The 14,598-nt window shown below is 42.1% G+C and overlaps 1 protein-coding gene across 1 annotated transcript in view; it reads right to left on the bottom strand.

Moving 5' to 3' along the window:
* LOC143815245 (deubiquitinase DESI2-like) overlaps positions 1–14,598 on the bottom strand; it is a 118,224-nt gene that overhangs the window by 28,118 nt on the left and 75,508 nt on the right. The window contains exon 2 of the mRNA XM_077294331.1: positions 9,567–9,639. Within this exon, the coding sequence (XP_077150446.1) occupies positions 9,567–9,639 (73 nt within the window). The remainder of the gene's footprint in view (positions 1–9,566; positions 9,640–14,598) is intronic.

Below are 14,598 nucleotides of genomic sequence, written 5' to 3'. Positions count from 1 at the left end.
GGGCCCATAGCCAAATTACCCTCATGTGCGGCGGGCAGGAAGAGATCCCTGCAGCTCTGCTGCCTACAAGAGAAAATGGTAGCGGAGCTGCAGTGATCCGTCCTGCTTCCTGCCTGCGCTTCCTGTCTCACACAGCAGTCAGCAGCGCGACTGGATGACATCATTCAGCGCCGTGGCCGCTGTGCCAGTGAGGGGAAGCTGCTGTGTGTAGGTGGAGGAGAGGGCAATGATGGGGGAGAAGGCAATGATGGGGTGATGGGGAGAAGGCAATGATGGGGGTGACAGAGAGGGCAATGATGGGGTGGTTCGTGAGAAAGCAATGATGGGGTGGTGGAAAGGGCAATAATGGGGGGTGTGTGAGGAGGAAATGATGGCTGTGAAGGAATGGGCAATGATGGTGGTGGTGGTGGGGGAGAAGGCAATGATGGGGTGATGGGGAGAAGGCAATGATGGGGGTGACAGAGAGGGCAATGATGGGGTGGTTGGTGAGAAAGCAATGATGGGGTGGTGGAAAGGGCAATAATGGGGGGTGCGAGAAAAGGCAATGGTAGTGGTTGTAAGGACAATGATGGTCATGGTGGAACAGGCAATAATGGGGTGGTGGGGAGGAGGAACTGATGGACGTGGTTGAATGGGAAATGATGGGGTGGTGGGGGAAAAAACAATGTTGATGGTGGAAAGGGCAATGATGGGGATGATGGAGGAGGAAATGATGGAGGTGGTGCAATGGGTAATGATGGGGTGGTGAGGAGAAAGCAATGATAGAGTGATAGAGATGGTGGAAAGCGCAATGATGGGGGTGGAGGAGAGGACAATAATGGGATTCGGGGGAAGAAGACAATGAGGGGTGTGGGGGATTGGGAAGGGAGGAAGGGGGATTTATAATGGATTTAGGAACAGGGGGAGGTGTACGAAGACATTATTATCGCTTATTATGTTTAACACAGTCCCTTAGTATATAGCATACTCACTTATACATAGCACAGCTCCTTGATATATAGCGTACTCACTTATTATGTATAACACAGTCCCTTAGTATACAGTGTACTCACTTATTATGTATAACACCATCCTTAGTTACATAGTTTCCTCTTTTATCATGTATATCACTGTCCCTTATTACATACCATCCTCTCTACTTATTTATGGTGTTGTCCCTTATTATATAGCTTCCTCTGCTGTTATGTATAGTGCTGTCTCTTACATAGTGCATTCTTGTTATTTTTGTTATTCACAGTGCCCTCTTTTATTACATAGTCCGCTCTCTTGTTAGATATAAAATGACAGCTGATGGAGGAGTCGATCCAGTCCATCATCTCCTCCATTAGAAAAGAAGCTTTCCCATGCTCCATTAGCCATCATTGCATTATATATCTAACAAGAGAGGGAGGTATGTAATAAAAAACAGGGCTCTATATAATCCACTATATAAGGGACGGTGCTGTACATAGCAAGAGAGGTCACTGTATAAGGGACAGCAATATACATAATAAAGGAGACTGTGTAATATTTATATATACGTAGCTTTGTCGCCATAAAAGGACGAGGCCCAGACACATTTCTTGCACAGGGGCCCCAAGCTGTCAGTGTCTGCCCCTGAGCTGTGCTGTGCCGTGTGTCTTTAAATAAATGTGTGCTCCGCCATCACTCTGTACATGACTCCTCCTAACTCCTCCTTTCTAGTCCTGCCCTGCTCTCAGCTGAACTCTCTGGCTGGATTTGCATAAGGATGCCACGCCTCCTGGCTGACGTAGCTTTCCAGCCAGAAAGAGCAGTGTATACTGGGCCCGGCCGGAAGTAGTTGCACATGTGAGGGCAGCTACCGGTTGTTGGAGGCGGAGCAGGAGGAGCTGAGGCTGTGTGGAGACGCAAGAAGGTGAGCTGGGCCTGACAGTGAATTTTTTTTTGGGGGGGGGGCATTCAGACTTTTGCTATGGAGCCCCATGATTTCTATGTAAGTTCCTGCTCTTAGACATTGATAAGTGACTTCTGGATTGTGCAATAAAACACTGGAGCGATCTGACAAGTCACAATTTTTGGAAGTGCATCTGAACAGCAAGGTGGATTGCTGTTGAGGGGAGATAGAGAGAAAAAAAAATATCTATAAATCTTCAGCACAGCGAGTGTGAGCGAGCTGAGTGTGACCTGAGCGTAAGTGTGAACGGCGGTAAGTGTGTGACTTGTGATTCAGTGAGGAGGTATTTGGAAGGCCTTTAACAAATACCTGTGTGAATTTGTGTGAGTTGCTGAATTGGGAGTAGCTATATTCATAAGGAGTTAACTTAGGGTGGGGGCTCATAATTAAGGGGATATAAGGGGCAGCTGTTTGGGGCTCAAGTCCTTTTTGGAAGTGCATCTGAACAGCAAGGTGTTCAGCACAGCGAGTGTGAGCGAGCTGAGTGTGACCTGAGCGTAAGTGTGAACGGCGGTAAGTGTGTGACTTGTGATTCAGTGACTTTGGAATCAGGGAGTTTCCAAGGGAGGAATTGCTTCTGTTTTTTTTTTTTTTTTAAATTAATACTTTGTATTTATTTTTAATTAACGTTTCTGTGTGGTGCAATCCCCATTAGGAAATGTGCTCCACAATTGTTAATGCCATCCAGTGCACATCTTGCCACATGTATGCAGTCCTTGACCAGCTGGTCGAGGGTGCATACTGCTGTGCGAGATGTGAGCACATTGTGCATTTGGAAACCCAGATACTGGATCTAAATGTGCAGCTGGCAACACTGAGATCCATAGACAATATGGAGAGGAGTCTTCTGCTCACAGAGCAGACGCTCAATGGGATAGATGAGGAGGGGGATGGTAGGATGGAGCTGCAGGACAGTGTGGCAGTTAGCTGGGTGACAAATAGAAGGCGGGGTAGAGGGAAGAGTGCCAGGGAGGCTAGTCCTGATCTGGCACACCCCAATAAGTTTGCTAAGTTGGCAGATGAGGGGGGTGCCAGTACAGGGGTAGCACTGCTGCAGCCAGGCATGTCCTCTGAAAGCCGGAGGAGTGACTGCTCCAGTAAGGAGGGAAATAGGAGAACAGGGCAGGCCAGACAGGTGCTGGTAGTGGGGGACTCAATTATTAGGGGAACAGATAGGGCAATCTGTCACAAAGACAGGGATCGTCGGACGGTGTGCTGCCTACCTGGCGCTCGAGTCCGACACATCGCTGATCGGGTGGACAGATTACTGGGAGGGGCTGGTGAGGACCCAGCGGTCATGGTGCACATTGGCACAAATGACAAAGTTAGAGGTAGGTGGAAGGTCCTTAAAGATGATTTCAGGGAATTAGGCTGCAAGCTGAAAGCAAGGACCTCCAACGTGGTATTTTCCGAAATACTGCCTGTACCACGTGCCACGCCAGAGAGGCAACGGGAGATTAGGGAGGTTAATAAGTGGCTCAAGAATTGGTGTAGGAAGGAGGGGTTTGGGTTCCTGCAGAACTGGGCCGACTTCTCAGTTGGCTACAGGCTCTACGCTAGGGACGGGCTGCACCTCAATGGGGAAGGGGCAGCTGTGCTGGGGGAGAAAATGGTTAGAAGGTTGGAGGAGTGTTTAAACTAGGGATTGGGGGGGAGGGTATTCATTTTATAGGAGGGGAAGATAGTGCAGATACAGACCTGGGCACAAATAAGGAAGTTGGGGGTGGCGGTGGCATGGGGGGTGGGGTTAGAACAGTTAGTAATTTAAGAAAGAATAGAGGTACAGAGAGTAACATCAAGTGCATGTATACTAATGCCAGAAGCCTCGCCAACAAAATGGATGAATTAGAACTAATGTTGTTGGAGCATAATTATGACATGGTGGGGATATCTGAGACGTGGCTGGATGAGAGCCATGACTGGGCTGTTATCTTGCAGGGCTATAGCCTGTTCAGAAATGACCGTACAGATAAGCGAGGGGGAGGGGTGTGTCTATATGTAAAATCTTCCTTAAAACCCATCCTGCGTGATAATATAGGTGGATTTAATGAAAATGTAGAGTCCCTGTGGGTGGAGATAAGGGGAGGGGGAAAAAATAATAAATTACTGATAGGGATTTGTTATAAATCTCCAAAAATAATGGAAGCAATGGAGAATATCCTCGTAAAGCAAATAGATGAAGCTGCGACTCAAGGAGAAGTCATTATTATGGGGGACTTCAACTACCCTGAAATAGATTGGGGAACAGAAACCTGCAGTTCCAGCAAAGGTAATCGGTTTTTGACAACTATGAGAGACAATTACCTTTCACAACTGGTTCAGGACCCAACAAGGAGGGGGGCACTGCTAGACCTAATATTAACCAACAGGCCAGACCGCATATCAAATATAAGGGTTGGGGGTCACTTGGGGAATAGTGATCACAAAATAATAAGTTTTCGTGTATCCTTTAATAAGATGTGTAGTAGGGGGGTGACAAGGACACTAAACTTCAGGAGGGCAAATTTCCAACGGATGAGAGAGGATCTTGGTGCAATTAACTGGGACGATATCCTGAGACACAAAAATACACAAAGAAAATGGGAGACGTTTATTAGCATCCTGGATAGGACCTGTGCACAGTATATACCGTATGGGAATAAACATACTAGAAATAGGAGGAAACCAATATGGCTAAATAGAGCTGTAAGGGGCGCAATAAGGGACAAAAAGAAAGCATTTAGAGAATTAAAGGAAGTAGGTAGTGAGGAGGCATTAAATAAATACAGAAAATTAAATAAATTCTGTAAAAAGCAAATCAAGGCAGCAAAGATTGAGACAGAGAGACTCATTGCCAGAGAGAGTAAAAATAATCCCAAAATATTCTTTAACTATATAAATAGTAAGAAACTAAAAAATGACAGTGTTGGCCCCCTTAAAAATAATCTGGGGGAAATGGTGGATGAGGATGAGGAAAAAGCCAATATGCTAAATGACTTTTTTTCATCAGTATTTACAAAAGAAAATCCCATGGCAGACAAAATGACTAGTGATAAAAATTCCCCATTAAATGTCACCTGCTTAACCCAGCAGGAAGTACAGCGGCGTCTAAAAATAACTAAAATTGACAAATCTCCGGGCCCAGATGGGACACACCCCCGAGTACTGCAGGAACTAAGTACAGTCATTGATAGACCATTATTTTTAATCTTTAAAGACTCCATAATAACAGGGTCTGTACCACAGGACTGGTGTATAGCAAATGTGGTGCCAATATTCAAAAAAGGGGCAAAAACTGAACTCGGTAATTATAGGCCAGTAAGCTTAACCTCTACTGTGGGTAAAATCCTGGAGGGTTTTCTAAGGGATACTATACTGGAGTATCTGAAGAGGAATAACCTTATGACCCAGTATCAGCACGGGTTTACTAGGGACCGTTCATGTCAGACTAATTTGATCAGCTTCTATGAAGAGGTAAGTTCCGGACTGGACCAAGGGAACCCAGTGGACGTAGTGTATATGGACTTTTCCAAAGCTTTTGATACGGTGCCACACAAAAGGTTGTTACATAAAATGAGAGTAATGGGGATAGGGGAAAATATGTGTAAGTGGGCTGAGAGCTGGCTCAGGGATAGGAAACAAAGGGTGGTTATTAATGGAGCACACTCGGACTGGGTTGCGGTTAGCAGTGGGGTACCACAGGGGTCAGTATTGGGCCCTCTTCTTTTTAACATATTTATTAATGACCTTGTAGGGGGCATTCAGAGTAGAATTTCAATATTTGCAGATGACACTAAACTCTGCAGGGTAATCAATACAGGGGAGGACAATTTTATATTACAGGATGATTTATGTAAACTAGAAGCTTGGGCTGATAAATGGCAAATGAGCTTTAATGGGGATAAATGTAAGGTCATGCACTTGGGTAGAAGTAATAAGATGTATAACTATGTGCTTAATTCTAAAACTCTGGGCAAAACCGTCAATGAAAAAGACCTGGGTATATGGGTGGATGACAAACTCATATTCAGTGGCCAGTGTCAGGCAGCTGCTACAAAGGCAAATAAAATAATGGGATGTATTAAAAGAGGCATAGATGCTCATGAGGAGAACATAATTTTACCTCTATACAAGTCACTAGTTCGACCACACTTAGAATACTGTGCACAGTTCTGGTCTCCGGTGTATAAGAAAGACATAGCTGAACTGGAGCGGGTGCAGAGAAGAGCGACCAAGGTTATTAGAGGACTGGGGGGTCTGCAATACCAAGATAGGTTATTACACTTGGGGCTATTTAGTTTGGAAAAACGAAGACTAAGGGGTGATCTTATTTTAATGTATAAATATATGAGGGGACAGTACAAAGACCATTCTGATGATCTTTTTAATCATAGACCTGAGACAGGGACAAGGGGGCATCCTATACGTCTGGAGGAAAGAAGGTTTAAGCATAATAACAGACGCGGATTCTTTACTGTAAGAGCAGTGAGACTATGGAACTCTCTGCCGTATGATGTTGTAATGAGTGATTCATTAATTAAATTTAAGAGGGGACTGGATACCTTTCTGGAAAAGTATAGTGTTACAGGGTATATACACTAGATTCCTTGATAAGGCGTTGATCCAGGGAACTAGTCTGATTGTCGTATGTGGAGTCGGGAAGGAATTTTTTTCCCCATGGTGGAGTTACTCTTTGCCACATGGGTTTTTTTTGCCTTCCTCTGGATCAACATGTTAGGGCATGTTAGGTTAGGCTATGGGTTGAACTAGATGGACTTACAGTCTTCCTTCAACCTTAATAAAAAAAAATAATAATAACTATGTAACAATTTGACAACAACTGGAGCGCCATCGAGAACAGAATTAGAAAACGGCTGGTAAGTATTAGACTAAGGGCAGGGAACTTAGATTAGTGGCATTACTCCAGCTGCAAATAGAAAAAAAAACAAACACTGGAGTGGTGTTTTCCACTCGTCCAAAACAAGGAAAACAAATTTAGTGCTATAGAGGTTGCATTGAAGCCTGCTACACACATACAGTTGTGCTAAAAAAGTTTACATACCCAGGCAAAATTTTTGTTTCTTCGCTTTTTTTTCAGAGAATATGAATGATAATACTTTGTTTCAAGATGCACAATAAGGAGGCACTGGAAGAAAAATGTGCTGCATGGTCGAGTCACCAGAAGAAAGCCATTACTGCGCAAATGCCACAAATTAAAAAAAACTTCTGGAACAAGGTAATTGGAGTCATGAGACAAAAATTGAACTTTTTGGCCACAACCATAAACGTTACATTTGGAGAGAGGTCAACGAGGCCAAAGATGAAAGGAACACCATTCCTACTGTAAAGCACGGAGGTGGATCGCTGATGTTTTGGGGATGTGTGAGCTACAAAGGCACAGGAAACTTGGTCAAAGTTGAAGGAAAGATGAATGCAGCACGTTATCAGCAAATAATGGAGGCGAATTTGCACTCATCAGCCCGGAAGCTGCACATGGGAAGTACCTGGACGTTCCAACATGACAACGATCCAAAACACAAGGCCAAGTCAACATGTCATTGTCTACAGCAGAATAAAGTTAAGGTTCTGGAGTGGCCATTTCCGTCTCCTGACCTCAATATCATTGAGCCAATCTGGGGAGAGCTCAAGTGCGCAGTTCATGCTAAACAGCCCAGGAATTTACAGGAACTGGAGGCTTTTTGCCAAGAAGAGTGAGCAGCTTTACCATCTGAGAAAATAAAGAACCTCATCCACAACTACCACAAAAGACTTCAAGCTGTCATTGATGTTAGTGGGGGCATTACACGATATTAAGAAATGGGGTGTGTGAACTTGTCATCAAGGTCATTTGGATGTTTTGGGTTGTCATTGTGATTTAAAAAGAGAAATTACAATAGTTTGACAATAAATGGCTTCACCCAACCACTAACCATGAGTTGAGAAAAAGTTTTGGTGTTATCATTCATATTCTCTGAAAAAAGGCCAAGAAAGCATAAATTCTGCCGGGGTATGTAAACTTTTGAGCACAGCTGTAAGTATATTTGAATTTCACATACATACAGTCCAATCTCTTTACAGCACGGTATAAAGGTGGAGAAGCTGAGCAGAATGATATACAAGTTGTAGTAGAAGATTCCATCTAACTTGTTTGCTATTCATTTAAAGCCCTGAAATTTGTATGATCAAGACACCAGTGGGAGGTCCTACTCATTGATTGACAGTGATCTCTGCAAGCACAGTCATACAGGGAAACCTGTTAATCACTGAGTAGGACCACCCACTGGACTCATATATATACGTTTGGGATATAAATGAATTGAATTAAAGTTTTGCTGATCCTTTCCCACAAAAATGTACATCAATATAATCAGCTTCTCCTGCTCCATAACCCCAGATGCCATTCTTAACATGACAGCTTCACCTTTAACTACATTTCCATGCAACCTATACACCTGAAATAATCAAACCCCGCAGATGATGCTTTGTAACATTTAGATTTTTGATCGATTCCTTTTAGAAATAATAGTAAAGGTAAATATTAACTAAAATCTGAATGTGATGCAACTTTGTCACGTTTCTGTCGGGAACCCTGTCTGACCTGTCACAGTCCCGTGTACAAAAAAGAGAGGCATAAACAACTAGCCTTGTATTCAGGGGCACCGCAGACAAATGGAGCACAATTTATGTCAGCAACATTGAATAAATGACTGGGGAGTGAAGCTGTAATTATTTCACAAAGTCACCGACTTGACATTTCGAAAACTGTGAAGAAGGTGAATATAGATTAGTGGTGGTGGATGGGCAGCAGGCTGTGGAGACTCCGGATAACATGTAGCTTCAGGATTAATGTATTTCTCACTTTAATGTAATTACATCCTATGAGAAGGATGAAGGCACATTTACTACTGCGTTTAACTAAATTTCACCTTACGTTATCCATCTTTCCGTACCACTAAATCTTCCGCAGTGCAGCGCGACTTTATTTCAGCTGGGGGGGTGGGGTGACCATTACCATTAACCCCCAATCAGACAGACACCGGTAATTACCCATCCAGTCAATTATGAACAGCTATATTTTGTAATGATGGGAACAGTTTTACCAGGAAGAAATTGTTGCCATGACAATCAGAAATAAAACCTTTTACCGGGAGGGATTTGTAAAATTCTTATTTACTACAAATAATAGCCATGCCTTTTGGGTTGATTGCGCAAATGACTTTTTTTGCTCAATTGAAAAAATAAAAAAAACAGTAGGCCAGTAGGGAAGCAGAGTTCGCTGGTGGAATTATTGGTGCATTCAGTTTAACAATTTATGAAACCTGATATTTGGTATCCTGCTAGAAAAGTGCCCCCCCCCTCCCATTTACCTTAAAGGGAATTTGTCAGCCCTAAGGGGCTGCAGAACATATTATGTCATAATGGAGTATAAATAGAAAGGTATTAAAGTGCTTTATTAGAATTAGAAAAGTAGTTAGCCTAGCGCCCTAATACTCGTTTCACCCAGCTTCATCAGGGGACGTGTCCAGGAGTGAGTCCCACTGATGAAGTTAGGTCATGAAATGATTGATTCATAGTGTTCAGCAATTTTATAGTATAAATGTGGGGTCATTTTACAAAGGACAGAATGAAATAAAACAATCATAAATGGCCAACATGCAAATCTTTCACTTACCTCTCCCATAGATTTCTATTCCAGAATGAAACACTCCAATGCCCAATGTTGAGGTGTATTCATTAATCCAGTACTGAAAAAAAAAATAGTGATCAGTTGGTTACACATTAATAACCTTTCAATTAATCTCATCATTAGAAAAAGAAGGATTGTTCAGTGGTTTTGGATGGTAATTGTCACAGGGTTACGACAACAGAGTGGAGCCAGAAGACCGCATTGTCTGCTTGCTCCTACTCCGCCGCTGAGAAAAGGCACTTTTCCTTCATATTAAATGTGTATATTTCTTCTGGCAGAATAGGGGTTATTCAGCCATGTTAGAAATCCCTGTGCTCGCTTAGCCAATCGTTTTCCCCTTATAATCTGGGCTCTGCTACTAATCCTTGTCAGAGCTAGCTTTATTGCTGCATGGCTAATGGAGGGAATGGAGTTGGTATGAGAAGGATGCTGGGAAAGTTATTAGTGATTGTTGTTTGCTTTGTATGCGTGGTAATTCCTTATCCTTCTCTATTTTGTTTTTTTTTCCCGTTTCTGCACACCCAGGTGGATTCCTCTGTTATATGTGAGTGAATATTTTGTGTGTCTGGAGTTTTTCATTAACCCTTGTCTGTGTTGCCCTGTTTATTGGGTTGGTGTACCACGGTGCACAGTAGCGCCCCTTCTTCCATGGGTGGGGGAAGGGAACAGACAGAAGGGCCAACTTATGAGATAAGGCAAATGCAGACGCCCTGGCATCTTCACCATCTGAATGAAGTATCCCGGGGAGCAGGGCAAGCTAGGGTGCCCCCTAGTGTTAGAGCCAGGAAAGGAGCCCCTGGCCTCTGGTCACCCAACAGCTGTGTCGTGACATTAGTATTGGGAATAATGTCTAACTTTAAAGTTTTAACTTTTCAATGTTCAGCAAAATTATACCACCAGTTTTTATAGTAAAATTTTGCTGGTGGCTAGCAGCAAGTACCATAGAGTGATGGAGGTTTTGATTTGTGTTATGATTTTTCAAGTAACAAAAACTAAAAACAGTCCAGTACATCCTAACAAAAGAAAGCAGATGTGAACAGGTGCAAGCTGCCATGACTGCATCATACACAAACAAAAGGATACAGCAGCACTCTGTAAGAGCTAGGATGTATGCAAACGTGAATAGATGACATTTGGACTGCAGTACTGCTATACTGAATAGACATAAAAATTATGGCACTTAGTTCACAAATTAGCCAGTTTACGCATTTGTCTATGGGCTAATCTCCGTCATACATCAGGGTTGGTAATAATAATAATCTTTATTTTTATATAGCGCTAACATATTCCGCAGCGCTTTACAGTTTGCACACATTATCATTGCTGTCCCCATTAGGGCTCACAATCTAAATCCCCTATCAGTATGTCTTTGGAATGTGGGAGGAAACCGGAGTGCCCGGAGGGCAGAGCAAAGTACTGCAGTGCGCAGGCGCCGGGGCTCTCTGACCTTTCCCAGCGCCTGCGCACTGCAGTACTTTGCTCTGCCCTTAACAGGGCAGAAAAAGTACGCCGGAGCTTAAGCCGCAGCGTAAAGACAAGAAGAGGACGTCATCGAATGAAGATAGGAGGCGCCGGACCAAGATCGCGACGCCCATCAGACCGGACCGCACGGGGACCGCCCCTGGGTGAGTATAATCTAACCTCTTTTTCTCATCTTTCAGGATACATCTGGGGCTTATCTACAGCATTCCAGAATGCTGTAGATAAGCCCCTGATGCCGGTGGGCTTAGCTCAGATACAATTTTTGGGGTGACAGAGTCCCTTTAAACACCTTCCATTCAGCAATCTTTTCATTCCAACTACTAATGGAATCACAGTGAACTACAAGGTTCTTCAGCAAGATCCACCTTTCTCAGTAACCTAGGCATACTGAAAATGTAATTTACAGGAGTAAGCTATTAGGGAATGGTGTAATATTCACTTCTAGTTCTCTGTGGTACTTTTCACAAAGAAATCAATTACAGAAGGATTGCTAAACCGGAAATGTTCTGCTACCGTTCTACCTACATTTTACAGTAGTCAGGGTTTTTGTAACAATTGAAACATATATTAGGATTAAACACTATATAGGTAGTATCCATACATACAACATAAGAGCCAAGATAAGAGTTTAGAAAATCCTATTAAGAAACAAAACAGATAATTCATAATCCAATTATTCTTGCAAAGTGCCCTCTCTGGGCAAAGTACTGCAAAACAATAAAATAAGCATAAAGGTATTAAAATCATAGTTATAGGATTGCAACATAGAAAAATAAATGTCATCTTAAAGATTAATTTATCACATACACATACTTCAGCACATACTGAGAAAGCTCTAGACTATGGTTGGGGCGTGTTCTTTGCTTTGGGTGTTGCTGCCTTATGATTGGTCAGCATCGTGCAGGGAGAAGAAGTACACACCCTTAGTGAAAACTGTCTGATACACCCACTTGGACTTAAAAAACAACTCATTAAGTGCTAATTCTTTTCATTCCTAAGAGAGGCAACGTTAAACAAATGTTTTAATCTACTCTGCAGCAACTATTACATCGTGTGTTCAGTCAATTTGGTGAAAGGGCCTCTTCAAAGTGTTATCTGACCTTTTGAAAAACCCCAGAAATAACTTTATACTGGTCAAAATAGTAAATATGCAAATTTCATCTTTTAAACCCTTTTCACTTTTGAACCAACATTATTGCTGTGACCAGCTCTAAGTACTTGTGGCCAGCTCCTGGAAGTTGGGCCCTGACAATATAGGAAGTGATTGCATATCCTAGTGATATGCCCTGAGTTCCTATTGTGGGAAATCCCTTTGGGGCTCTGGAGAGCATTCTGCATAACCAACTTATTTATGAATTATTTTAAAAATATTAAGATTTGAGAGTCCTCAGTGGTTGATACCTTTTAATGGCTAACTGAAAAGAAGATAACAAATTGCAAGCTTTCGAGACTACATACGTCTCTTCATCAGGCATAGACTAACAGAAGACCTGAATAGTCTTGAAAGCTTGCAATTTGTTACTATCTTTTCAGTTAGCAATTAAAAGGTATCAACCACTGAGGACTCTTAAATCTTAATACTTTTCTATCTACTGGCTAACACTGTACACATATATATTTTTAAATAATTATTTTTATTATTTTTTAGGATTCTGTGTACCAAACAGTTTAGACAGTAGCAATTATCTAACGTATATATGGTGTTTTTGCTTGCATCAATCAATGACGTAGTGTGCCATGGCATTCTTCATATCTATATATATGTTCCTGGATGTACTTACCTTATCCCCAATAAGTTTAAAGACTTGATCTGAAATTCCATAATTCCACGTCAAAATCATGATCGTAATTATGTTCTTATTTTACTTAGTCGTGATAGTAACAGCCATAGTTTTTTTGTATTGTGATAGTTCTTGGATTATCTTTAATGAGTAAAATACTACAAAGCCAGTATAACATAAATCATGTACTATTTATCAGTATGCTATCAAACAGTCCTCTATATCTCAAATTATGGCACTTCAAAATAATCTTTCACCAACTGTGGACTTACATTACTTTGGCCACATGAAGAGACCCATGTAAATATGTTAAAAATTCAATCTTTATTTAGTCTATATAAAATAAAAACATAACCAGACCAAACATAAAACACAAACAGAGTGTCCAAGGAATGGATAGAGGAATCTCCAACCTATATACACTAATAATATATAGTCCAAAATGGATCAGATACCAGTAACCCTGCCTGATGCGATATAATCATTAATGTCTTAAGTACCGTAATCCCAAAAATGTGCAGGTAGTAATACACTACAAATGAAGTCACTGCTAGTGGAAAAAAGAGACAATGATACGCCCATTACTGGTTACGCTTGCGTGTCACGCGGCGTTCCAGGGAGCGCAGACTCAGAAGTGCCTTTTCATCCAGGAAAGAGATGGAAGCGTCAAGCGCCGTTGAGCAGGATCGACATCCGTACTTTCACTCCCTGTGGTGACGCGCTGCTATTTGGTTGGTGGGACGTTACTTAAATAGCCATCCTTTTCTCACTGGGTTACGCCCCTGGAAGAAGCTTATGGGCGAAACGCGCGTCGGGGCGCACTAGGAAGGATCAGTGGACTCTCACCTATACCTTATACCGCTACCTGTCTTTGGTCATTTTATCTTGTAAATAACTATGGCTTCTGCATTATTATGGCTGCATATGCCCATGTATGTTTGATATTTCTGTCACATGTTGTAAACAGTGTTTATTTACATAGTGTCTTGGGCATGTAGTGGCTGCAGGTGCTACGTAGTCAGACAAAATCCATTGTCTCTTTTTTCCACTAGCAGTGACTTCATTTGTAGTGTATTACTACCTGTAAATTTTTGGGATTGCTTAAGACATTAATGATTATACCGCATCAGGCAGGGTTACTGGTATCTGATCCATTTTGGACTATATATTATTAGTGTATATAGGTTGGAGTTTCCTCTATCCATTCCTTGGACACTCTGTTTGTGTTTTATGTTTGGTCTGGTTATGTTTTTATTTTATATAGACTATTTATCAGTATGTAGAATGCTCAGGAAGGCAGCGCAATAATACCAGATAACACATCACGCCAAGCTTCATGGTCTGGTGCTCCCTGATACGGGTAACATTCACAGCACCTGCTTAGCATTTCCGAAACATTGATAAATGACTTTCCACCAGCCATTTTAGTGTGATGATATTTCTTTTAGCCTGGGTGACTTTTTAATTTCACTGCCGGTATCTGAAGCGTAGCCGCTGTGCTAGGATACATCAGAGAACGAGCAGACAAAAGTATTGGGACACCTACACATTACACCTACAAGAGTTTCTATAACAAGCCATTTTAATTCCATTGATATGGAGTTGCCTCCCAGCCCCCTTTAAAGGGAACCTGTCACCCCGTTTTTTCAGTATGAGATAAAAATACCGTTAAATAGGGCCTGAGCTGTGCTTTACAATAGTGTATTTTTTGTCCCCTGATTCCCCACCTATGCTGCCGAAATACCTTACCAAAG

Source organism: Ranitomeya variabilis, chromosome 1 (genome assembly GCF_051348905.1).
Source record: "Ranitomeya variabilis isolate aRanVar5 chromosome 1, aRanVar5.hap1, whole genome shotgun sequence".
Taxonomy (NCBI): domain Eukaryota; kingdom Metazoa; phylum Chordata; class Amphibia; order Anura; family Dendrobatidae; genus Ranitomeya; species Ranitomeya variabilis.
This window is presented reverse-complemented; position numbering and strand designations above follow the sequence as displayed.